Source organism: Trichosurus vulpecula, chromosome 1 (assembly GCF_011100635.1).
Source record: "Trichosurus vulpecula isolate mTriVul1 chromosome 1, mTriVul1.pri, whole genome shotgun sequence".
NCBI lineage: Eukaryota > Metazoa > Chordata > Mammalia > Diprotodontia > Phalangeridae > Trichosurus > Trichosurus vulpecula.
Genome location: NC_050573.1, coordinates 244,383,893 through 244,409,620, shown reverse-complemented (window position 1 = coordinate 244,409,620; position 25,728 = coordinate 244,383,893). Strand labels below are relative to the sequence as shown.

At 37.1% G+C, this 25,728-nt stretch overlaps 1 protein-coding gene across 6 annotated transcripts in view; it reads left to right on the top strand.

Annotated features, from left to right (window-relative positions):
- Window positions 1-25,728, top strand: part of OSBPL1A (oxysterol binding protein like 1A) — a 338,964-nt gene that overhangs the window by 190,850 nt on the left and 122,386 nt on the right. For all 6 annotated transcript variants that reach the window (XM_036756461.1, XM_036756436.1, XM_036756451.1 and 3 more), the window contains one exon: window positions 25,410-25,572. In XM_036756461.1, the coding sequence (XP_036612356.1) occupies window positions 25,410-25,572 (163 nt within the window). The remainder of the gene's footprint in view (window positions 1-25,409; window positions 25,573-25,728) is intronic.

Here is a 25,728-nt window from a genome sequence, read left to right as displayed (position 1 = left end):
AGATTCTTTTTCTGTTTATTGTTTATTGATTTTGAGAAAGCATTTGACTTAGTAAACTGCAGGCTTAAAGGCTCTCCTGAGACAAAGCTCTCTCAGTGGTTTGTCCATGACAGACGTGACTCCAGGGATTATTTTAGTCAGGATTCCACAGAGGATTGACATAAAGGCAAGTGTTTGCCAAAGGTGTTAATGAATATTATAGGAAGTGTCCTTTATAAAGTCAAAGTGAAAGAAGAATATTCACAAATGACACCATACTGATGGCATCAAGCTCTAGAACACTACAAAGCCCCTCCAGAGAAATTAAGAATAATTAAAGAGATTATTTTAATTATACATACTGTTAAATTGTAAAAACAGAGAATGAAAAAACCCATCATATATTTCCCTGATTATTTTATGTAGCTGGATGGCTAGCCTATGGCATTAGTCCATCAATATGTGTATATTGAATGAATACTTCAGATGTGTAATGAGCTGTGCACAAAGTTGAGGAGCTAGGGAGACGATTAGAGAAGATTGCATTTTGGGAAATTATACCATTCCTTCAATAATGCCCAATTGCACATCAGTGCAAAAACTCAACTCTATTCTTCTTGCAGTGTTATAGGATTGTAGAATATAATTGTAAAAGAATTATAACTAGAAACAACTCAAAAGGTAAGGGAAGTTTACATGGTGGGTATAAACAGGCTGTGAACATATTGTTAAAGATTATGCAAGAAACAAGATGAAAAATATCCTGGCATCATTTAGGACATGTATCGCTGTCAAAGGAAGTGGGCTGGTTACAAAAGTGATACACTTTTAACCTTGAAATACAGAATGAACAAGAGAAAGGTCACTTATTGGACCAAGTCCTCTATTAAGAATTGACAGCAAAGTGGTGCTGAGTTCTTCAAGATAACAAGTTGTGACCTATATTGGTGGGGGAAGTACCCAAACTGATGACATCAGCCGTCATTCAGAATTTAATAAGGAGTTACTTTTTTATAATCATGTATGTCCAACTGTTACAATGGGCTCAACCTAGGAACTAGTAAGCATTCTATAACAACATGTTTAAACAGAAGCTGGATGAGCATCTCATTTGGAGTAAGAAGGGGCCTTAAAAGTCATCTAGTCCTGTTGCACTTTATAGATGAGACACAGAGAGATGAAGTTACTTTCCCAGAATCTCACAGATAGATGATAAGTGGGACCTGGGTTCAAATTCTAGCTTTGCAACTTACTGCCTTTGTAACCTGTGTGAATCACTTAACCTTTTGGGGACTCATTTTCTTCAACTGTACAGTGAGGAAATTGGATTAGATGATCTTCAGGTTCTTTCCACATCCAAATATATGATCTGTGATTTAAATAGGATCATAGGATCATACATCTAGAGCTTGAAGGGACCTTAAAGGACATCTTGTCCAACTCTCCTCATTTTACAGAGGCCTGAGGAGGTTAGGTGACTTGCCCCAGAGTCACACAGGTATTTAGTGTCAGAGGCACGATTCAAACCCAGGTCTTTTGACTTCAAATACCACACACACACACACACACCCCTGTCTATGAAGAGTTTATAAGTATACTTATCCCCATTAGAAAGAGCTATTATTGAGCCAGGGATGTCAAGTCACAAACCCAGGAGAAAAGAGTAACTTCACAGTATCTACAAGCATAATCTCACAGGAAAACATAGCATGGCCAGCTACAGAGACATCTAGAATTTCTGGAAGAAATGAAGCAAGAGTTTAAAAATCATATTAATAAATAAAATGAGATCTTTTAAGAAAAGAATTGGAAAAGAAATGAGAGCTAGAGAAAAGATTTGGAAGGAGAATTAACAGTTCATTACAAGAAGTTTGAAACCTTACCCAAGTAACAGATTCCCTGCAAATTAGAACAGACCATACAGAAGTTAATGACCCCTTCCTTGAGACAACAAAAAATAAAAGGTACCTCAAATCCAAAGCAACTGACCTGGGACATAGGTCAAAGAGGGACAAAACAAACAAACAATCGTTGGACTGCCAGAAAGCCATTACTTAAAAAAAAGAGCCTCTGTATAGTATATTTCAGGGCAGCTGGGTGGCACAGTGCCAGGCCTGAAGTCAGGAAGACTTCTCTTCCTGAGTTCAAAACTGGCCCCAAACACTAGCTATGTGAACCTGGGCAAGTCACTTAACCTTATTTGCCTCAGTTTCCTCATCTGTAACATGAGCTGGAGAAGGAAATGACAAACCATTCCAGCATTTTTGCCAAGAAAACCCCCAAATTGGGTCACAAAGAGTCAGACATAACTGAAACAACTGAACAACAACCATATTTCAAGAAATCATGAATGGAAACTGATCAGACTTACTAGAACCAGGGGGCAAAGTGCAAATAGAATCCACTGGTTACCTCCTGAAAGAGGCCCCCAGATGGAAACTTGAAGGAAAACCATAGCCCAAATCCAGACTTTCAGGTTAAAAAAAAAAAAAAGTTGGAACATCCAGAGAGAAAGGCACAATCAAAATGCATAATGTTAGTTTTTCATAGTTCATACATTGAGTGCTTGTTTCTATTATAAGACAGCATTTTCATAATGAGGCAAATTACCATTTTTTATAAGTAGGCTGAATTACTTTCCATTGTAATTCAGAAAGATGATAGGTAGGTTACATATTGATTTACATAATGGAGTATAAAAGTAACTTGTAATGTTTCAATTACCTTTTATTAATTTGGTAATTATTTTGAAATGATTCATTCTTTTAGGAAAAGAGTCCAGCAAACACTGCCTTTGATCCATAAAATTGTGGATCCATGCAAATTCAACAGTATAGAATATGTCTTTATTGTCTTTTTTCATCAATGGGAGAAAAATATTGTAGCTGGTATATAGTATTGCCACTTTATTCCTACTCCCATTTTGCTTTGAGAGGAAAAAAGCAAATTAAGTAAAAGTAGATACAAAAAAAGCTTTTAAAAATGCCAAAGCTGTTGAACAAAGCAGTAGAGTGACTACATGAAATATTGGTGGAATATGCAGGGAGTGACTGGCACTATGAAAGAATGCTGCATTGTTTGCACAGCCATGGTTATTACACAGGTTGTTTCTCTTGAGAGCTGCAGAGAATTGTATTCATTCATTAAATGGTTTCTCCCCCATAGCATAAACTTGATGTCATTTTAATGTATGTGGAAAATTCTATATTTCAGAATTTCCCACATAAATTCCAGGGGTTTCCTGTTACCTCTAAGATCACGTGCAAACTCCTCTATTTAGCATTTAAAGCCCTTCACAACCTGGCCCTTTGTAGTGTTCTAGTTTTCTTATCCGTTGTCTTCATATACTCTATTGCTGTGCCATACTGGCCTTCCTGCTGTCCCTCACGCAACTGGTAATGCTCTCAACTCTTCACCACTGCCTCCTTCTGCATGAGACCTTTCCACTGCACTCCCAGCTGCTAAGGCCTCCCCTTCTCCACGGTTACCTCATATCTGCTTTGTATATTTGTACACCTAATGGAAACTCCTTGAGGGGAAGGGCTGTTTCACTTGTGTCTTTGTATCCTCAGTGCATAGTAAAATGGCTGATATGTAGTAGACACTTAATAAAAACTTGTTGATTCATTGGTTCCTACTATTCCTTTACTTTGTACATTTATTCTGCTCATATAATCAGACTCTGTTTCCATTGTACATTGCTTTACAAATGCTTTGCTTTTCTTATTTGAGAGTTAAAATTTATTTTCCATCTAGATTGTGAACATCAGTTGAGCAACACTGTCCTATTCATTTTTTCCCAACAAAGTGCCTAGATGTAGTAACTCATATAAGCAGTGGATGCTCTTAAAATTTGCCTTGTCCCTTGTAGTTTTTCCAGTTACTAGAATTCAGCGAGTATGTTCTGTTTTGTTTTCAAAGAAACATCTGATGCCTCCATGAAGAGAGATGAATGGTTCTTTTGCAAATGTCACCTTAAATGAAATGCTGTTAATGTAGTTTTGGAACTGGTTCAAAAGAGCTAAGAAGATTGTCTGGCTTATTCTGTCACATTGACATTCCAGTTAGAATCTTACAGATGGTTAGTTCTATAAACACCTCTATTAAGTAAATTCCAAATAAATCAAACTCCTCCTCCTCCACCTTGACTTGTTATCTTCAGCATCCCTCCCAGCTTCTTGTTTCCCTAATCCCTGTTATCCACAATTACTGCTTTATAAATAGCACTTTGAAAATTTTCACAGAATTTAAGATTTAGAAGGTTCCTCAAAGGTCATCTGGCCCCAGTGCTTCCCTCACCAAGAAGCCCTTCTACAACAACTCTAGGTTATGGTTTTATAGCCTCTCTTGGAAATTTCCAAGGACAGGAAATCTACACTCTCTCAAGGCATTTCTCGCATCTCTAACTGCCTTTCAGGTAGGCCAGACTGGATAATCTTAAACTCCATTTGTCCCAAACTGAACACACTAGCTTTTCCCCTTAACACTTTTCCCCTTAACTGTTCCCTCTTAACCTCTTTCTTATTGTCAAGGGCAACACCATCCTCCTAGTCCCTCAGCCTTGCAACTTTAGGTGTTGTCTTTGACTCTGCACTCTCTTTAATGCCCAGTATCTAATCTGTACAAGGGCTTGTTGATTTCACCTTGGTAGCATCTCGAGAATAAGACCCCTTCTTTCCTCTGATAGTGCCATCATTCTGGTGCAGGCCCTCACCTCCTTGTACCAGGACCATCAGAATAGCCTGCTGGCAGGTCTGCCTTAAGTATCTTCCCACTCCAATCCATCCAGTGTTCACTCACCAAAGTGGTGCTTAATTAGGACACAGCAAGACAAAGTCTACTTTATTAATGTTTGGCTATTTGCATTTTAACTTCTGAGACCAAGAATAAGAAGCTTAATCTTTCTTCCATGTGACAGTCTAATAAATATTAGAAAAAAGCATCTGTCATATCCTCATTTTTTGTTTTTCCCGTGTAAGCATCCCTAGTTACTGCAGTAACTTCAGCATGGTCTCCAGTCGTAATCAACCTCGACTGAAACTATTTCACTTTATCAATATCCTTCCTAAAATGTAGCACCCAGCAGTGAATGGAGCACTAAACAAGGAAGAATATAATAGGATTATTATTGACATTCTTGTTCTGGCTATTGGGCCTTTATTACTGGAGCCTAGGATACCATCACCTTCCTTTTTTTCCTGTCATACCACCTTATTGACTCATTCTAAGTTTCTAGTTTCCTGAAACATTCTAGATCTTCTTCACATGTACTTAAAAGTGTATCATGCCTTAGGATAATTTGGTAATTGGGAGAGGATGAATAATTTGGTAATTTGCAAATGATAGAAGAAATGGTATTCTGCTGTGGAGTCAGGAGACCTGAGGTGGAAGCTCTGACATCAGTTATATGACTTCATGAGAAAGTCACTTAGCCTTTCTGAGTTTAAGATTCCTCATCTGTAAACTGGGAGTCATTTGTCACAATACACCTGTGAGGTAACTCTTGTGTAAATCTTAAAATATGTTCATTGTAATTATTTATTACTATTGAATCTCAAAACAAGTACTTTTTAAAGGAATATAGTCCAGTAAGTACTCCCTCTCAACCCTAAAGTATATGGAATTATGCAAGTCTGAAAAAACAAGAGAAGTTACTGCCTTTTTGTTTTTAATCAATATGAGAAAAACGTTCTAAGTGGTTCGGTAATGTTTCCATTTTAAGCCATCTTCGAGGACATATTTAATGGGAAAAAACCTTTTGAAATGCTGAAGCCATTATGGTAGAGTGACTAGGCATGAAATATTGGTGGCATAATCAGCGAGTGACTGGCACTGGGAAAGAATGCTGTATTGTTTTCATAGTCATAATGAATTCAGTTTGGAACATGCTGAGTTTGCGGTGTCTGCAGGTGGAGATATCTTCCTGATAATTTCATCCTTCAGAAGGTAAGTGTATAAAGGACAAAGGAAATGGTTAGTCTGGATCCATTTCTGACCAATAAGGAAGAACTCGTTGCTGAAAAGGTGAGGAGGGATAGCAAGCCAGGAATGGAGGACATCAGAGAAAATGACTAGAGCGAAGAGAAAGATGGTGTATCTTGTTTGTGGCAAAGCACAGAGGCCAGTGTCACTGGATCGAAGAGGATGAGGTGAGGAGAAAGACCAGAAAGGCTAAGAGGGATTTAAATGCCAGACAGGATTTTGTATTTGGTCCTGGAGGTGACAGGACCACTAGAGTTTATTAGGTAGGGGAGTGACATGATCCGACCTGTGTGTTAGGAAAATTTCACTTTGGTGCCTGAATGAACGATGGATTGGGGTGGGGAGAGACTTGAGGCAGGGCGAGGCAGGCCGCCCTGCCATCAGCTATTGCAGTAGTCCAGGTGTGAAGTGATGAGGGCCTACCCTGGAGTGATGCCAGTGTCAGAGGAGAGATGCTGCAAAGGTAAAATCGACAAGCCTTAGCCACAGATTGGATATTGAGGGTTAGAGATAAGGAGAAATCAAGAATGACACCTACACTGTGAGCCTAAGGTATCTGAAGGATGGGGTTATCGTGAACGGTAATAGGGAAGTTGGTTGGGGAAGGTTTAGGGGGAAAGATGAGTTCAGTTTTGGACATTCTGAGTTTAAGATGTTTACTAGATATCCAGTTCAAGATGTTTGAAAGGCAGTTAGAGATGTGAGAATGGAGATTGCCAAATAGATTGGTTTAGGGTCGGTTAAGTATATTTGAAAATCATCAATATAGAGGTGGTAGTTAAATCTATGAGATGATAAGATCATTAAGTAAAGGAAGTAGGATAGAGGGAGAAGAGTAGAAAGCCCAAGATGGAACTCTGTGGGACACCTGTGGTTAGTGGACAGAGTATCCAGGAGAAGGGGATGATCATCTGTGTCAAAAGTTACAGAAAGGTTGAGGAAGATTGAGAAAAGGCCATTAGATCTGCCAGTTAAGAGATCATTGGTAACTTTGGAGAGAGTAATTTCAGTGGAATGATGAAGTTGGAAATTGGATTGAAAGGGATTAAAGGAGTGTGAAAGGAGAGGAAGTGAAGGTACTTATTGTAAATGGCTTTTTAAGAAGTTTAGCCACAAAGGGCAGAAGAGAGACATAGGATGATAGTTATCAGGGATAGAGTGGGTGAGGGTTTTTTGAGAATGGGGAAGACAAGGGCATATTTATAAGCAGTACAGGAGCCAGTAGACAGGGAGTGCTTGAAAATAAGTGATAGAGTGGAGGTGACAGAGGGGGCAATCTGTTGGAGAAGATAGGATGGAATGGGATCACTTGAGCAGGTAGAGAGGTTAGCCTTGGAAAGGAATAAAAACTATCTCTTCATGTGAGACAGACATAAAGGAAGAGGTAGTGCCAAGAAGAATGCTCATAAGACTAGGTCATGTGAGACAGGGATAAAGGGAGAGGTAGTGCCAAGAAGAATGCTCATAAGACTAGGTCATGTGAGACAGGGATAAAGGAAGAGGTAGTGCCAAGAAGAATGCTCATAAGACTAGGTCATGTGAGACAGGGATGACAGGGATAGAGGAATAGGTAGTGCCAAGAAGAATGCTTATAAGACTAGGAAGTATAGAACAAAGTTTTTAACAAAGAATTGAAAATTGAAATAAGAAATATTTAGAGTGTATCTATAGTTGCTTTCGGTAAAGTCATTAGCTTGTTATCTTAGGGTACTCGAAGATTTTTCAGAAGTAATTACTGAACTGCTTTTGGTGTTCTTTGAAAAATTAGTAATGTGAGAGTTGGTAGAGAAGTGGAGATTGATTGGCAGATAATATGATTTTCATCAAAAGGAGAAGGAGGATTCTTAAAATTATTTGCCATTTAACTAGTCTTCGATGCCTTTAAAAATATAGTAAATGTTATTAAAGGCATGTTTTCTGAGCCACTGGGAATAGGAAGGGTTGGACTAGCATAGGTTCATGAAAACCAAATCCACAAAGAATAACTTTTGTTTTCTTTTTAAGTTAACATTTATTAAGCACCTACTATATCCCAGGCCCTGCGCTAAGTGCTGTTGATGAAAAGAAAAGCAAAAAAGTCCCTGTAGATAACGTGCAAACAACTATATGCAAACAAGGCATATACAAGGTACACTGGAAATTATCAGTAATGGAAAGACAACTACTTAGTGCAGTGGATAAAATGCCAGGCCTGGAGTCAGGAAGAATCATCTTCCTAGTTCAGATCTGGCTGCAGACATTCCCTAGCTGTGTGACCCTGGGCAAGTCACTTAACCCTGATTGCTTCAGTTTCCTCATGTGTAAAATGAGCTGGAGAAGGAAATGGCGAACCACTCCAGTATCTTTGCCAAGAAAACCCCGGATGGAGTCATGAAGAGTCAGATAGAACAAACAACTGAACAACAGGAAAAGCTTCTTGTATAAAATGGCATAAATGGGAAGGAAGCCAGGGGTTTCAGGAGGCAGAGATGAGGACAGTGAGCATTCCAGGCATGGGGTGCAGCTAGTGAAAATGCCTAGTGTTGGGAGGAGTGTCTTGTTCAAGGAATAGCAAGGAGACGAAGGCCACTGCATTACGCAGTAAATCAGGAGGTATAAGATTTAAGAAGACTAGAAAGATGTGATGGGGTTTAGGTTATGATGGACTTTGAATGCCAAACAAAAGATTCTCAATTCTAGAGGTGATAAACAATCGCTGGTGTTTTTGAGTGGATGAGAGGAGGGTGACATGGTCAGCCTTGCACTTTGGGAAGATCACTTTGACCACAGAGTTGGAGGTTTGACTGTAGTGGGGAGAGATTTGTAGCAGATAGACCGACCAGCAGGCCATTGTAGTAGTTTAGATGTCAGGTGTCAAGGGCCTGCACCAGGTTAGTGGCAACGTCAGGAGAGAGAAGGAGATATATTAAGACTGGTAGATCAGGGGAATGTATACTTGTATTTCAGGAAGGCATTTGACAAATCTTGGCACTGCATTTTGTGAATAAGAGAGGTTTAGGCTAGAAGATTTTATCTTTAGATAGATTTGGGACTCCTTGAATGACTGGATCACTTATCCAGGCTGGTTACTGGCACCACCCCTTCCAAGGAGAGCTTCAGTGGAGTGTCTTAGGGTTCTCTTGATTCACCCTTCTATGCAACATTTTATCAGTAAGTAACAAGAAGGTAGCTAGCTAGCATGCTTATATTTGAGGAGGATATGTATCTGAAGATAACCTAACATGGCGAGTGGTAGACTTAGGATCCAAATAGATCGTGACAGGCTAGATAGAGCAAATGGCTAAAACTATTATGTTGAAACTTATTAGGGATAAACGTTGTTTGATAATTGGTTTCCAAAACTGGACAGTAATAGTGCATGGGAAAAAGACCTGCTGGTTTTAAAGAACTTGTAGACTTAAAATCAACAATATAGCAAGTAAATAAAGTTAATATCATCTACTGCCTTGATAAAGGCACTAAAATTTTTTTCCCTTGTCTAGACTTGTTTATACACATTAATTGGTGTAGGGAATTCCTGGTGAGGAAACTCCCTCTTTTTTTTTTTTTTAAGAAAAACAGTTTATTATTTATTTATTTTTGATTTTTATTTTATAACACTCGGTTCTACATAATTTTGAGTTGCAGATTTTCTCCCCGCCCCACCAAGACGGCATGGAATCCAATATATCTTCTACATATAACTTTGCATTGAACTTATTTACACACTAGTCAAGTTGTGAAGAAGAATTATCTCCAATGGAATGAATCATGAGAAAGAAGAAACAGAACCAAAAAAAACCCCAAAAAACGAAAACAGAAGAGAGAAAAAAAGGGGAAAAAAAGGCGAGCATAAAGTGTGCCTCAATCTGCATTCATACTTCATAGTTCTTTCTCTGGATGTAGATAGCATTCTCCATCGTGAATCCTTTGGAGTTGTCCTTGCACCTTGTGTTGCTGAGAAGAGCAAAGTCTATCAGGGATCCGTGTGTCTTTGGTTGTGTACAGCGTTCTCCTGGTTCCGCACTGCTCACTCAGCATTATATTGTGTAGGTTTTTCCAGGTTGTTATGAAGGCCATATGTTACCCCATTTCTTATAGCACAATAGTATTTCATTACCTTCATATACCACAACTTGTTCAGCCATTCCCCAATTGATGGGCATCCCCTTGATTTCCAATTCTTAGCTACTACAAAAAGAGCCGCTATAAATATTTTTGTACATATGGGTCCTTTTCCCACTTGTGTGATCTCTTTGGGATACAACCCTAGAAGTGGTATTGCTGGGTCAAAGGGTATGAACATTTTTATGGCCCTTTGGGCATAGTTCCAAATCGCTCTCGAGAATGCCTGGATCAGTTCACAACTCTACCAGCAATGTAACAATGTTCCAGTTTTCCCACATCCACTCCAGCATTTATCATTTTCCTGTTTTGTTATTTTAGCTAATCTGACAGGAGAGATGTGGTACCTCAGAGTTGTTTTGATTTGCATTTCTCTAATCAGTAGTGATTTAGAGTATTTTTTTCATATGCCTATAGATACCTTTAATTTCTTCCTCTGAAAACTGCCTGTTCATATCCTTTGACCATTTCCCAATTGGGGAATGACTTGTATTCCTATAAATTTGGCTCAGTTCCTTGTATATTTTAGAGATGAGGCCTTTATCAGAGACACTGGTTGTAAAGATTTTCTCCCAATTTTCTGCTTCCCTCCTAATCTTTGTTGCATTGGCTTTTTTTTATACAAGAACATTTCAATTTAACATAATCAGAATTATCTATTTTGCATTTTGTAATGCCCTCTATCTCTTGTGCCATAAATTCTTTTCTTTCCCATAAATCTGATAGGTAAACTATTCCTTGCTCTCCCAAATTGCTTATAGTATCAGTCTTTATTCCTAAATCATGAACCTATCTTGACTTTGTTTTGGTATGTGGTGTAAGATATTGGTCTATGCCCAGTTTCTGCCCTACCATTTTCCAATTTTCCCAGCAGTTTTTGTGAAATAGTGAATTCTTAGTCCAGAAGCTGACTTCGTTGGGTTTGTCAAAGAGTAGATTGCTGTAGTCGTTGACTTCTCCATCTTGTGTACCTATCCTATTCCACTGATCCACGACTCTGTTTCTTAGCCAGTACCAGGTAGTTTTGATGACTGCTGCTTTATAGTACAGTTTAATATCTGGTATGGCTAGGCCACCTTCCCTACTGTTTCTTTTCATTAATACCCTAGATATTCTAGACCTCTTGTTCTTCTAGATGAATTTTGTTATTATTTTATCCAGCTCTGTAAAATAATTTTTTGGTAGTAGATTGGTATTGCACTGACTAGATAGATTAATTTATGTATATGACAATTTTACCTAAATTAATCTATCTAAACTCCCTCTTTCTAAGACAGTTTAGCAACTCTTCTGCAATTTATATTCGTAAAGAGTTGCCTAGAACACTATGTTTTCTTCATATTCACACAGCCATTATACATATGTCAGAGGCAGGATTTGAACCTAGTGTCTTTCTGACATTGAACCAGCTCTTTCTCTACTATTCCATTCTGCCTCTTGGTAAAAGTATAGAGTCCATAGTGAGAGAAGTAATTACCTCACTGTGTTGTGCCCTAGTCAGACCATAGTTTCAAGTAGTTTTTAGGGATGTGTGCTATGTTTTAGGAAGGTTATTGACAAGTTACAGGAGAAGGGTGACCGGGATGGGAAGCAGACTTAAATCATGCCATTGCTTGGTGTAAGTGGTGTTGCTTAGATGCTTACTAGCAATTGATTTGTCCAAATGTAGAATCAGCTGCCCTGAGTGGTAGTAGGCTCAGCTCAAGCTGAATGACCCAATTCAGAGGAGATTCTTGCTCAGTTACAGGTCATAAGTGAAGGTCCTTGTCAACCATGAGATTGTGAGATTTTGTGATTCTTTTTCTAATAGACAGGTGGAGATGCATAACTGAAGGTCAGGAGAGTACAAGATTTGGAAGTTAGCTTCATAGAGGTCATAGGAGGATCATACATTATAAACATTTCCAGATTATCCCCTCTGTGAGAATTCTCCGGTAACAAAGTGAAACAGTTAAGCAAAACTAACATTACAGTGACTTCGTCTGAAACTACAGGCAACATTCCGCATCTATAGCATCCCCCAGCCTCTCAAAGTTTTTAAAGTGGTCTTTAACAGAATTGTATTTTTTTTTCCCCTCTCACCTCATTAAAAAAAAACACCTTGAAACAAATATGCATCATCACTAAAAATATTCTGTCATTTCTTATATACAAAATGTCTCATTCTGTACCTTAAGTCAGGAAGTTGTTGTTCAGTGGAGTCTGACTTCATGACCCTGTGGACCATACTGTCCATGGGGTTTTCTTGGCAAAGATGTTGGAGTGGTTTGCCATTTCCTGCTCCTGGCAATAAGGCAAAGGAAGTTGGGTGACTTGCTTAGGGTTGCACAGCTAGTGTTTGAGGCTGAATTTGAGCTCGGGTCTTCCTGACTCCAGGCCTGTTGCTCTATTCACTGGGCCACCCTGCTACCACTTAGGTAAGCAGAGGCGAAGGGATTTACTCACAGTCACAAAGCTAGTTACAAGGTTACACAGCTAGTAAATGTCCAAGGCCAATTTTGAACTCAAGTCTTCCTGACTCCAGGCCCAATGCTGTATCTACTCATCCAGCTGCCTCCAAGACCAGAGTTCAAATCCGGCCTCAGACACTACTAGCTGTGTAACCCTGGGTAAGTCACTTGATCTCTATGTCAGTTTCCTCAACTGCATAATACAAATAATAGTAACATCTACTTCCCAAGGAGCTTGTGAAGACAAAATGTGATGATGTTGGTAAAGTGCTTGGCACATAGGAGCTACTTAATAAATGCTTGCTTCCTTCCTTCTTTAAAATTATCTAAAGGCAGTGCGGCTTGGTAAACAGAGAGCCGACCTCAAAGTCAAGAAGACCTGGTTTCAAGTTCTACCTCTAATGCTAACTGGCTGTTTGACCACAGGCAAGTCTCTTAACCCCTCAGTTCTGTAAGCAGCTCTCTAAGACTAACAGTTATGGAGGAGGGTGCCAGCCTGCAATGGTGGAGCAAAGTGCTTCATCTGGGAGTTCTCTGTACCAGTATCACAGGTCTAGTCTATTTCCCTACACCAAAAATTATCTAGGCTTTCTCCAAGAAGGTGATTGAAACGTCTTATGTTTGGAGATGAGTCACAGTTCCTTAGTGTTCTTTCCAGATATTGTCTAGCCCTTGTAGTTGTTGTTCTTAAATATCCTTAAACTGCTTTTTATATGAACTAGACTCCTTTTCCAACTTAATAGAAAGTTTATTTTCCAGTTTCAGTTTCAGTTATTTTCCAGTTCAGTTATTTGTGATTTGTGGCTTTTTATATGTAATCGTGCTGTTGTTGTTCAGTAATAGCAACATTATGAAGAAATTTTATGAAGCAAAAGAAGACTTGATAATTTTAGAGACTTTTTTATATACAGGGGAATTACATGTTAAATAGCTACCTCAGTAATTTGTGTGGATATTATATGGAGAATAGAGATTGTTCCATAGTGTTTTTCAGCTGAATTAGATAAATTATGGCAGAAGTTTATATAGAAGGTAACTCCCTTGGATTTATAAATATCCTTTAGCTAAGTACTTACAGAATGCATTCTATTCTAAGACTAAAATATTTCTATTCCATTCTGTCACATTCCATTCACCTAGATTCACAATCTCTGGTTGTCCTTGACTCTTCTCTCTGACCTCTCATACCAATAAAATTGCCAAAGTTTGTTAGTTCTTTCTCTCCAATGGATTTCACCATCCAGCCATCTCATCTTCTCTCCTGGAGCAGTTCCCTTCTTCATCAGGCCCACTTTTTGCAGTAGTCTCCCTACCTCAAGTCTCTCTCCTTTCCCCTTCATTTACTACACTTCTGCCAAATTGGTATTCATAAGAGTATGGGGTCTGAACCTATCCCTCCCCTGCCCCAGAGGTTCCATTTCCTCTTGCCTCTGGAATAAAATACCAACCTCTCTTTAAAGCCCTAGCTCCAGCCTACCTTTGAGGTTTTCTGTGCATTACTTTTCTTCACACCCTCTAATATTCTATCCAAACTATCCATTGTGTTGTTGCTTGTACACAACATTCCCATTGCTTTTAGCAGGCCTTGGCCGCAGGCTGTTTGCCATTCCTAGAATATACTTTTCTTTCTCCTTTACTCATGGAATCCCTGGCTTCCTTCAAGGCTTACCTCAAGTGCTACCTCTTTCAAGAAGCTTGTCCTGATTGCCCTATGTGCCAGAACCTTCCACCCAGAAAAGTACTTTGTGACTACCTTGTATCTGTTTTGTATTTCATTTTATTGAGTATGCTTTTCTATCAATAGAATATAAATAAGCATCTTGAGGACAGGGATTATTTTGCTTTTCTCCTTTATCTCCACCTCCAACACCATTCCTAGCATTGTGCATACCCGACATATGGTAGACACAAACTTAGAAATGTGTGAGTGAATTTTCCCAGTGTAATGAAAAGGTACCATTCATTAAACACTGCAGTGTGGCTACAAATGATGACAACATTTCAAGAGAATTTTTGATGTCTTTTGTTATATGGCAGTTTCACTGTATTAGTCAAAAATTACTGCTTAAGAAAATTAGGCTTTTGCTTGGTAATTTGAAATATTATTTCGTTACGCAAGTTTTTCTTAAAATGTAATGCCACCATAAAACCTTGGTCATCTAGAATGGAGCTCTCAATTAACCAGAATTCTTAAATTTCACTTTGCTCCAAATGCTGAAATTTCCAGTGTCTGCTTCTCCCTGACTTGGTCCTGTCCTACTCCCTTCCCTGGGGACCTCAGGGTGCCCATAGAGCAAGTATTCTCAAGACTTTACCTTTCCCTTCTCTCTTCCCTCCTACTCCCATCCTATTGTGGGGTCTCTTCTTCCCTTGGGGCCTTGTATCCTGAGTTTTCTTAAGTTGCAGGCGCCATAATTGCTAGTTAAGATTCTGTTCATGGTCTCACTTGCCATAGAAGGAAGGCACACACACATGATTTTTTTAATATATATTTTATTTTGTCCCCAATTGTATAGATACATGATTTTTAAAAAAAAATTATATATATTTTTAAAAAATTGTTGAGTTCTAAATTCTCTCCCTCTCCATCCCCCCTCCCCCAGAAGGTAAGCATTTTGATATAGGTTATGCATGTGTAGTCAGCAAAACATGTTTCCTTGTTAGTCATGTTGTGAAAGAAGACATAGACAAAAAAAAACTCCAAGAAAAATAAAGTAAAGAAAAAGTGTGCTTTGATCTGCATTCACACTCCATCAGTTCTTTCTCTGGAGATGGATAGCATTTTTCATAAGTCCTTCAGAATTTTCTTGGATCATTGTTTTGCTAAGAATAGCTAAGTTATTCACAGTTGATCAAACGACGTTTCTGTTGCTATGTACAATGTTCTGGTTCTGCTCATTTCACTTTGCATCAGTTCATATAAGTGTTTCAGGTTTTTCTGAGAGCATCCTGCTCTTCATTTCTTACAGCACAATGGGTACTCCACCGCAATCATATACAACAACTTGTTTAGCCATTTCCAAATTGATGGACATCTCCTCAGTTTCCAATTTTTGCCACCACTTAAAGGGCTGCTATAATACTTTTCTACATATGACCCCTTTTCTGTTTTGTTTTTAATCTCTTTGGGATACACACCTAGTAGTGGTATTGCTTGGTCAAAGTGTATGCGTGGTTTTGATAGCTCTTTGGGCATAGTTCCAAATTGCTCTATAGAGTGGACAAATATGAATTTTTAAAAGACTTTCAGTAGTAAAGATTGAAATGAAAAGTTTTCTTCCAGACTTCCCGTTAACCAGAAAACATTCCCTAGAATCTGTTGAGCACAATTTTACAGTCCCTGTTTTGACAGAGTAGTTAATTATTTTAATCAAACTGAATTCATTTATTCTAACTGGAGTCATTTCAGCCTGTTCATATTAAGAATAAGGTTTAACAAGAGAATTAGTGCTTTCTTTGTGTGAATTAGCATGTGGTTTCAAATTATTTTGAAGCATAAATAATTTTAGTCACCCTCTAAAGAAATATTCATCGCAATAATTTATATTAAAATTTTGTCTTTTTCTGGCCATCTTTTTATTTGTTTGTTTGCCTTCCAGAGTAGTGGACATTATTACCCACATGTGTTTCTCTCTTCTGCTGGGGGTGTTTTTTGGTTGACCATTTTATTTCATAAGCTCAGTATGGTTCATAATGGCAGTTGTTTAACCTGTTCGTGCAATGTGGGTTGTTTAGATGTAGTCATCTTCCAAATTTTGATTTTTTAACGTGGGGAAAATGTCATAGCCAAGAAAATTTGTGCTTTTTATGATGTGTTCACAAGTCGGGGGGGCATTTTTTTTTCTTTATAAACGTTACAGAAATCATTTCTGGCTCATTAATCAGAAAGATTTTTCTGTCTTTCCAATATTCCTAGCCTCTTTTCTATAACAACTATTGTCACATGTTGTGAAAAGTGGAGCCTTTCTTTCACAGATGCTTAAGAGATGCTCACTGCAGGACTTGTAAACAACTAATTTAACTGAAACAGAAATAACCTCTTAAATTCAGCGCATCTTTGGATTTCTTGTAAAATGTTTTTCACATCTGATAATTAGTATTCTTATTTTTGTAAATCTCAAGAATCATGATGTTCCTTTTTACTGATCTGGTAAAGAAGATAGTGTTTTAAAGTTGGAAGGAACATGTAAACAACTTCCCAGTTTCTTTTGGCAGTGGTATCTTAATACTGATCTTCACTAAAGGTACTTAAAATATGTTAAGCATATAGCAGTGATATAGGGTTGGATGCTTAAGTCCCATCTCTCCCCTCCCACCATTTTCAACCCCCATATCATTTGGCAGGGTTCTGTATGAGGCCTGGTTTCTTGCCACAGTGTATGCTTGAAAAGTATATTGCAAAATGTGTCAAAACAAAGCATACTGGGTTTTATTATGAGAATGTTGTTATAATTGGTAGCTCTTTATTTTGACCCAAGGACTTGACATTAAATAACCCATAGATTTGAGCAATAATAAGGCATAAAAGTCAAATGTAAAGACCATAAATCTGTATTTGTTTAAAATAATAGAATGACATCCTAGGTCCTATAAAATGGACATCAATATGCCCTATATATCAATTATGAAAGGAATCTTCAGTGTATACAAAGCACATAAATATAGCTCCATGGTATTATAGATTTAACCCACCTGAAATTTATTTGTTAGCTACAAATGTTAATTGAGCATTTAATCATCATGGACTAATAGATTTGGAGCTGGAAGGGATCTTAGAGATCTTTGAGTCCCTTTATTTTACAGATGAGGAAATAGAAACAAAGAGAAATTAATTGACTTGCCCAAAGTCACACAGCTGGTAAAGTGTCTGAAGCAGGATTTTATTGAAGCCCTTCCTGATTTTCCAAGCCCAGCACTTTTTCCACCATGCTACTGAACTGTTTCACTTTTCTTAGAATTTAGAAAATTGCCTAGTTAATTTGGATGGCCTACTTTTCTTACAGGCTGTCCAGGGAAATTTGAACTCATGTCATATCCAAGTATTTAAAGGCCTTTTTATAGACTTAAAAGTTGTAAGGGTTTGTTTGGAGAGGAGGATTCTCTTATTTATTCTTTGCCTTGGCCAAAAATAACTGACATTTCCATAGCACATTAAAATTTACAAAGCACTTTATCCAAAAGAATAGTACCTGCATTTTGTATAAGAGGAAATTGATACTGCAAGAGATAAAAGCCTTGCCCAGGGTTATACAGCTAGTACATTTTGATGCTGGGATTCATGCTCAGGTCTTCCCCCGACTCCAAGTCCAGCGCTTCCTCTCACTAATTCTGGAGAAAGAGGTAAGAAAGAAGAAACTGGCACCAGCTTTGGACAGAAAGGGAGTAGACAAGGCAAAAACTCAAATCCTGTCTGGAGCTGGCAGCTGGGATAACCCTGTGAATGTGTTTCCGGGCTTTTTTAGTGACAGTTGACAGAACCAATTCCTCATCCTTCCTCCTGTGCCTCTTGCTATCTATGGGGGCCTGAAATAGGGACTCTGTGAGCCAGTGTATAAAGGCTAGAGAAAATAAAGTGTAGGTATTTGTTAGGAAGTGCGGAATGAGTAGAACAATGAAAAGTAGAGTTACCTATAAAAAGATTATGGAAATGCCCCAGATTCCCATGTCACTAGTTCTCTGAATAATTATATACCGAATTTGTGAATTAGAATGGGTTGATACACATGTTAAAAAGACAGTAAGTACTATATTCTCCAAGATTGTGATACCTCATTATGTAGGCAATATAATGATATAATGGAAAGAACACTGTTCTAGAGTCAGATGATCTGGATTCAAATCTACCTGTATTGTTGACTACCTGTAAGACCTTGGGAGAAGTCACTTAATCTCCCTGGATCTTTCTAGATAAATGATCCAATAGTTTTTTTATGGATAGTTAATTGATAATTTCTACAACAGTGGCTTGTTTTTTTTTAGCCTAGAAAACTGACAGCTCACTTCAGTCCAATAAAGACAGGATTATCAAAGGGTCATAGATTTAGATTTGAAAGGCAACTTAAATACTCTCTTGTTCAGCCCTTCAGCTCACAAGGAGGAAGTTAAAGGTCCCAAAGTCACATAGGTAGAAAGTGCCAAAGACAATATTTCTACCCACGTCTTTTGATTCCAGCTCCAACACTCTTATTTGTTGTCGTTCAATCGTTTTTCATTTTTATTACAGCATACTAATAGAAGTAATTCTAACTTTTTCATGATTATTGTAAATAATTCATGAGGACTCGTTTCTTATTATGTTTTATTTCTCCCTTGTTTATTTTGTCAGCACTTTGTTAGTGGAATAACCTATGAAGGATATTTCATTCCATACCCAGTATTTATGGGTTCAGTTGACGTATTCAACCCCCCAAGCTTTCCGTGGCCAGATTAGTTTGAGAAACTCTGGAGTAGGGCCTCTGTATGTATGTAAAGGAGCAGTGCGTAATACGTACTGAAAATACCACTTAGATCCTAGCACGTTGGGTTTTTATTTTTTGCACATCTGGTGTCTCTCAGCTGTCTTAGTTGTTTTTGGGAAAACAAAATAATTGAAAATGGAATAATAAATTAGTCACTAAATGTGTTTTTCTTAAGTGCTTTGTTTACAAGCCTGACAGGTATGTGACATACAATGTAGCAAACTGTTATGAACATCTTAGGGATGGTATTTATTTTCATATTCAGGCATTTCATTTTAAGATGAAGTGTTAAAGTTAGTTACATTGTTTTAAAGCTGATTCTGTTTCTGGTATTCATTCAATAGGCCATCGTTAGATATAGAAAGAATAAATAATAAATAGTCTCTGCCCTCCAGGAAATTATATTCTATCTGAGGAGGGGTGGGAAAAGAATGCTACAACATTTATACAGATAAGTATAAAATAATGTGAAGAGGGAGAGAACATTAACAGTTATGGGGATCAGACAAAGCTTCCTATGGAAGATAGTATCTGAGCCTTGAAAGAAGCTATGGATTCTAAGAGGTGGAGGTGAAGTTTCACAAGCGTGGGAGACAGTTTGTGCAAGGACAGATAAATGGGAGAATGAATAAAAAGTTTTGGGGGCAGAAACATTTTCTTTGTGATGTAGTGCTTGTTAAGGGTAGTAATACGAAATAAATCCAGAAAGGTAGACAGGAGCCGAACTGTGAAGGACTTCTAAGTGTCAAAGTCAGGAGGTTATAAGTTTGCATTATATCTTAGACTATAATAGGGAGCCATGGAAGATTATTGAACAGGAGAGTGACATTTTCAGGCCTTTGTTTTAGAAAGATTATTTTAGAGTTGATTAGAATGACGATTGTCAGAAGAAAGTCTAGAAAAGTATGTAGCCCAATCAGGAGTTATGAAAACAGTTCTATTCAGGTATGAAAGGTAATAAAAGATTAAACTAGGTGAGTAGTTTTTGTAAGTAGAAGGAAGGAGCAATGAATGCAAGAGACCTGGAGGTAGAATTGATAAGAGGACAATTGATTGTATTTGGGACTGAGAGAGAAAATGAAAAGTAGAGAAGAATTATGAGGTTGCTAACCTAATCTGGGTGACTGGAAGGAACTCGGCATTCTCAACCGAGAAAGGAAAATTTGGAGTTCAAAAAGGTTTAGTGCGGGAGATAATAGGTAAAGCTTCAGACATACTAAATTTGAGTTGCTGATAAAACATCCATTGGAGCTTTCCAATTCCATTTTGCCTTGATTCTGTTTGGTAAGTACTCAGAAATACAGTTAGGATTCTGTAATAACCTAAAATATCTTTATAATACAGGCGTAAGTGGTTTACCATTTATCTTTATAATTCAGTTCATCAACTATTGAGTACGTGAATAAATTAATTGAATGAATACTTACCTAGTTGAATATGGGGAAGCTTTACTGATGAATTACTCTACTTGTTCTGTTTCTAGTCCTACTAAAGTTTGTAACATTAGTTCTAAGATATTTTCCATGTGTTCTTCAAGGCCCAGAAGAGTCTTTATAATTTCAAAGGAGCTGTTATGTCTACAGGGAATGATAAAAACAGGGATATTTCTATTCATTTCAGATCTTATGCAGAATGAGAAAATGTAGTTTGGGCCATAATTTCCTGAAGTAGCGTTCACATTTCCTTAAGAATTGGTTTCCTCGGACCCATTATAGGTCCAAATTGCTAAGGCAGTACCAGCATAGCTCGGTAGAAAACCTCTTCATAAGATTGCAACATTTTCCCCATAGTTCTCTTTCTCTGCGTTAGCACACCTCCCTTCCTGCCCCCAACATCCATACCATAGGGTTAAAGTAGACCATAGGTTAAATGTGAATCACTAGTATAGGGCTATTTCATTAAAAGAAATTTTAGAAGTTTGTTATCGACCTGCAAAATTAAGCTCATATAAGAATGCATTTTCCTGTTATATGGCCAAAAATCAGACTCTGAAAAGATTGCATGCATTATTTGCCCTACGTACTAGATACAACAGGATCAAGCAAGTTTTCTAGTAAAGTTAGGTTTTTTTTAACTGTATAATACAGTTTGAATTGGTCCAGAGACTGGGGGATTTCAAATTAGTCTGTTCTTTAGGCGTACAATAGATAAAGATTTGTTTAATAGGGGAGGAAGAGGTTTTAGACATAGGAAAAAGTGATAAGATCAATGTTAAGAGGTAAGATTTTATTCTAACCTCTAGACTAATGACTATACTCATAGTTTTCTAACTTACAGACTAATTGAATGTGAAAATATAGAAGTATGTATTTCTAGGTTGGCATTAAAAGTGAATGTTGTTTCATTTATGTAACCACAGGGTGTAAATCCATCCTGCTCATTAAGGAGACAAAATAGTATCTCCAATTTCAATCTCAAATAAGAGTTATTTTGTACAGCCTTGTACTCAGTAGCAAAGAAGAGATGAGGAAATCTATTGCTTGTGGTACTTAATGGAAATAAGGTCAGTCGAAGGAGCTAGACAAGATTGACCCACAAGTCCAGAATCTCACCTGTCTTAAACTTGGGATAATTGGACACAGTGTGCTGTGAATAATGAGTATCTGTGTCCCACTTAAAAGTTTTTCTTTGCAGGGTTGCTCATTATTTTTCACTTTTTCTCACTTCATTGCACTTTACCTACCTGCCTGATCTCAAAACTTTATAAAGTGTAGCTAAATAATAAATTACATTTTAGGCAGAGTATATAGCTAAAATTCAGTTTAGTTCTAAAAACATTTATTAATTTCTTTTTGTGTGTGGAGATGTTGAGAGCCTTTTCTTACCTCTGTATACTGCTGCCAGATTTAACATCTGATGAGATCACCTCATGTGACCTTCTCCCAGATCAAAAAAACTTCAGCAACTTCCCATTGCCTACTGACTGAAAATCAAGGTCCTTCACTTCTAATTCAAAGCCCTACAAAATTTGACTACCCAACTTAATTCTTCAGCCTTAGCATACACTAATATAATGGCTTGTACATAATAAACATTCAATAAATACTTGCTGAATAAATTTTAAAATGAAATTACCGTTATAGGAATTTTCTAGTTTTAGAACAAATTATTCACATCCCCTAACTTTGTGAGTATTACTCTTGGGAGGAAATGTTTTTGTTCCTTTCAAAGTAATTGAGCATTGAGTCACATAGGTATAATGGGGGAAGATATTTTTAAAAAATAATTATCATTAATGAACATTTATTGAGCAATTAACATATATAAGGCATGATACAAATTCAGTTAAATTTTAGTCAGCAAATGTTAATAGCCTCTTGTGTCCAATGATTGCTCAGTGCTAGAAGCTAAACAGAGAGATCTTTGATAGATAGATAGATAGATAGATAGATAGATAGATAGATAGATAGATAGATTCTGCTATTCAGGAGCTTAAAATCTAGGCAGTCATATTGAAGTTGGATCATAGAATGATAAAACAGGGAAGGACCCTTAAGAGGTCATGTAATCCAATCCTTTCATTTACAAATGAGGTAATTCCAGACTAGAAAGCTGATGCAGCTAAAGAAGCTCAGTTGTGCAGGTAGTGAGTGACAGAGCAATAACTGGAATTTTGCTTTCCTAACTTTTAATCCATTATTCTTTTTGCTACACTGCACTGGGAAATTGCACTTTTACAAAAAAGTTAGGCAGCTACTGATGGAAAAGCATCGTATTAAGAATATTTAAGTAATATTGATTTTTTCCTGCTTCATACAATAATAATCTGCATATATCTGAAGTCTTTTGAGTGGAGCTGTGAAGGTATATAGTGTGGGGAGTTCCATTATCCTGGTGACTTTAAGATAACTAAAAGCATAAAATGGTAAAAGACAAAAGGAAGGTAGTAGTGGTTTTTAGATGGAAATGTTGCGTTAATGTGTACTTACATGTTTGTGTAAAAGGATGAAACAGCTTTGCCCAATATTTTTTTCTATTATATATTCCTTGTCCCAGAGATTAAACTTTAGATTGTCCATAGGGGACTTTAAAATTCTCATTCTATTGGTTATTCTTTGATAGGAAGTTTTCTTTTTTGCAGAAAACTAATTTTGAAGCTGTAAAAGTGTCCTTAGATAAGTTGAAAGAGGAAAAAATAAAATAAGAGACAGAAAAAACAAGAGCCACTTTTCCTTCCTCCCCACCCCCTTTTTTACTCCTACTCTTAGAATAAGTGAGAACAGATGTAGATGTCGCAGAATTGGAGAGCTGTTTATTATGTTCTAGTTGAAGTTGAAAGACAACTAGGATTTTGATTTAGACTTGTTTTGTTTTTGCTTGTATCTTTTCTTTCTTGGGCTTTGATCATTTCTTCTTGTTACTCATTATTGAGCTCCACTGAAATGAGTGTATGTATTAAATAAGTATACTTACTATTTCTTGAATAATTTTGTTATTAGAACTTGCTTTTTTCCTTTTCATCATGGCATTTCAAGGGCTTAATATGTTGCTATTTTGAAAACTAAAGGAGAAGTGAGAGGCGGGGCAGGAGACCACATTGTAAGAGTGACTGGATATGGAGTTCCTTTGCATGGAAATTTGTCTGTGGATTACCATGCAAAGATAATGTAATGAAGGCTTGTCAGACATTTTTTCCCATTCAAGGATAGTAGGAGTCATTTTGGACAATGTGCCAAGCTTCGCATTACTTGTCTGTCAAAAAAAAATGGATTGCTCTTAAGTGGCCCATTTAAATGAATGATTATTTGGGAAAGGTCAGCTATTTTAAAGTTCTGATTTTATCCAAACTAAGAGAATACTCTTGATCAATAATAGATATTGTAGATCAGATTGTAGATAAAAAGGCATTTTTCAATTCACTTTAAATTTAAAGTGAAAATTTAAAGACATTGGAAATACACTTAACTGTATTTTTCAGCTTTATGTATTGTCAATGTGCTTTGTTGCTTAACTGTTGTACTTTTTTTCTACTGTAGCTCTAGTAATGACAGTCTAGTTACCGTGATGATAAACAGTGAGAAGTCTTAGGAACCATAACTAGTCCCCAGATGGCAAAAGGTTAATTTTGTTTCTGTGAACTTAGCTATTAACTAAACAAGGTTTTTTACTTGCAAGATGGACCTTAAAGCTCTTACATTCTGACGCTGATTCAGGAGTACCATGACCTAGTGCTCTGTCAGGTTCTTTATAAAAAAAAAGAACAGGTTGAAAAGGGTTCTGGACTGAAACATGGAGAGCTCTCAAAAGGTATCATTGTATGCTGCAGAAAGAAGGTAATGAGAAAGACAAGTTAGAGAGTAAAATAAACTAGGGATTGCAATTTGAATGGGAGTAATTTGAGACAATAACAATAGGGAAAATTTACTGGACAGAGCAAGAATTGTGAGCTAGTTCCACAGCACCCAAGATCTAGCAAAAGGAGATTACTGAGTATCTGTGGCTTTAATACAAAGTATCCCGAGTTCTGGCACTGGTGGATCTACCTATGACATCTCCAATTTCTGACATATGACCTGCTATTTTTCCAAGTCTGATTGAATTCCAGCCAAATTTCAGAAATGTCAGTCCTTGGAAATCTGGCCTGGTCTTGTGAGATTGGTCCAGGAAGACTATATGACAAGCATGCTTACTATGTTTTGTTTTATGGGGACTGGAGGTTGAGTAGTATGTAAAGATCCAACTAAAGATCTTTTAAATTTTGGTTCTCTCTTGTTTCACCAAATCAGGACACACTGTAAGGATAATTGCAATTAGTGTTTAATATGCAATGTCATTCACCAGTAACTTGTTTCCCCTTCATTTGCTGTAATCTGACCAGTCATAGCTAGTCCTTTTATTTCTTAAAATTGTTATTGCTACATTTCGTTTTTATATTATCTTCATTTCCAGACATGTCTCTTTCTCCTCTCCTCCACAGAGATCCATCCCTTTTAACAAAAAAAAAATTTAAAAAGAAATAGGTCTTTTAATGTTAATTTATAGAATACTGCTATAAGGGATTATTTTAATTTTTTAAAGAAGTTGAATCCTTTTTAATGAAACATATCTTACTCCATACACAAATATGATAGCAATTCTCATCAATATAGTCAGTATGTCAGGCTGTCATTTAAAAGAGGGGCATTCCCTGTGCCTTATTCAACTTTCGGAACCAGTAAATTACTGGATTTTAACGATAGAATGCAGATTGCTTGCAGTTGCATTTTAGTTTTTCTAGTTCTTGGTCTGTTTTTATTGGACAGAACTGTTGTGAGAGAGGGAGCCATAGGAACAACCAAATTAGTATAATAATTTTGTTCATTTCATCCGTGAATATATAGCATGATTACTTCACTTCTGTTATTATAATTGAACTGGGCCAAAGGTCAATTAGGAATAGCTATCTAAGTAGATTGGCATCAAGTTAATTTTTATTTCTATACCTGTTAACTTCTAGGTGAGAAATTTGAAATTAGAACAGGAGCAAGAGAAAAACAAAATCTTGTCGGAAGCATTAGAGACTCTTGCAACAGAACATCATGAATTAGAGCAGTCTCTGGCTAAAGGATCACCACCTCTCAGCATCCTTAGTGAGGAAGAATTTTATGATGCTCTTTCAGGTAAGCACAGAATCTCTCATATTTCATGATAAATATGTATGGTTTTTTTTTCTTTTTTTAAAAATAAATTTATTTTTTATTTTTCGTTTACAACACTCAGTTCCACAAATTTTGGGGTTCCAAATTTTCTCTCCCTCCCTCTCCTCTTCCTTCCCC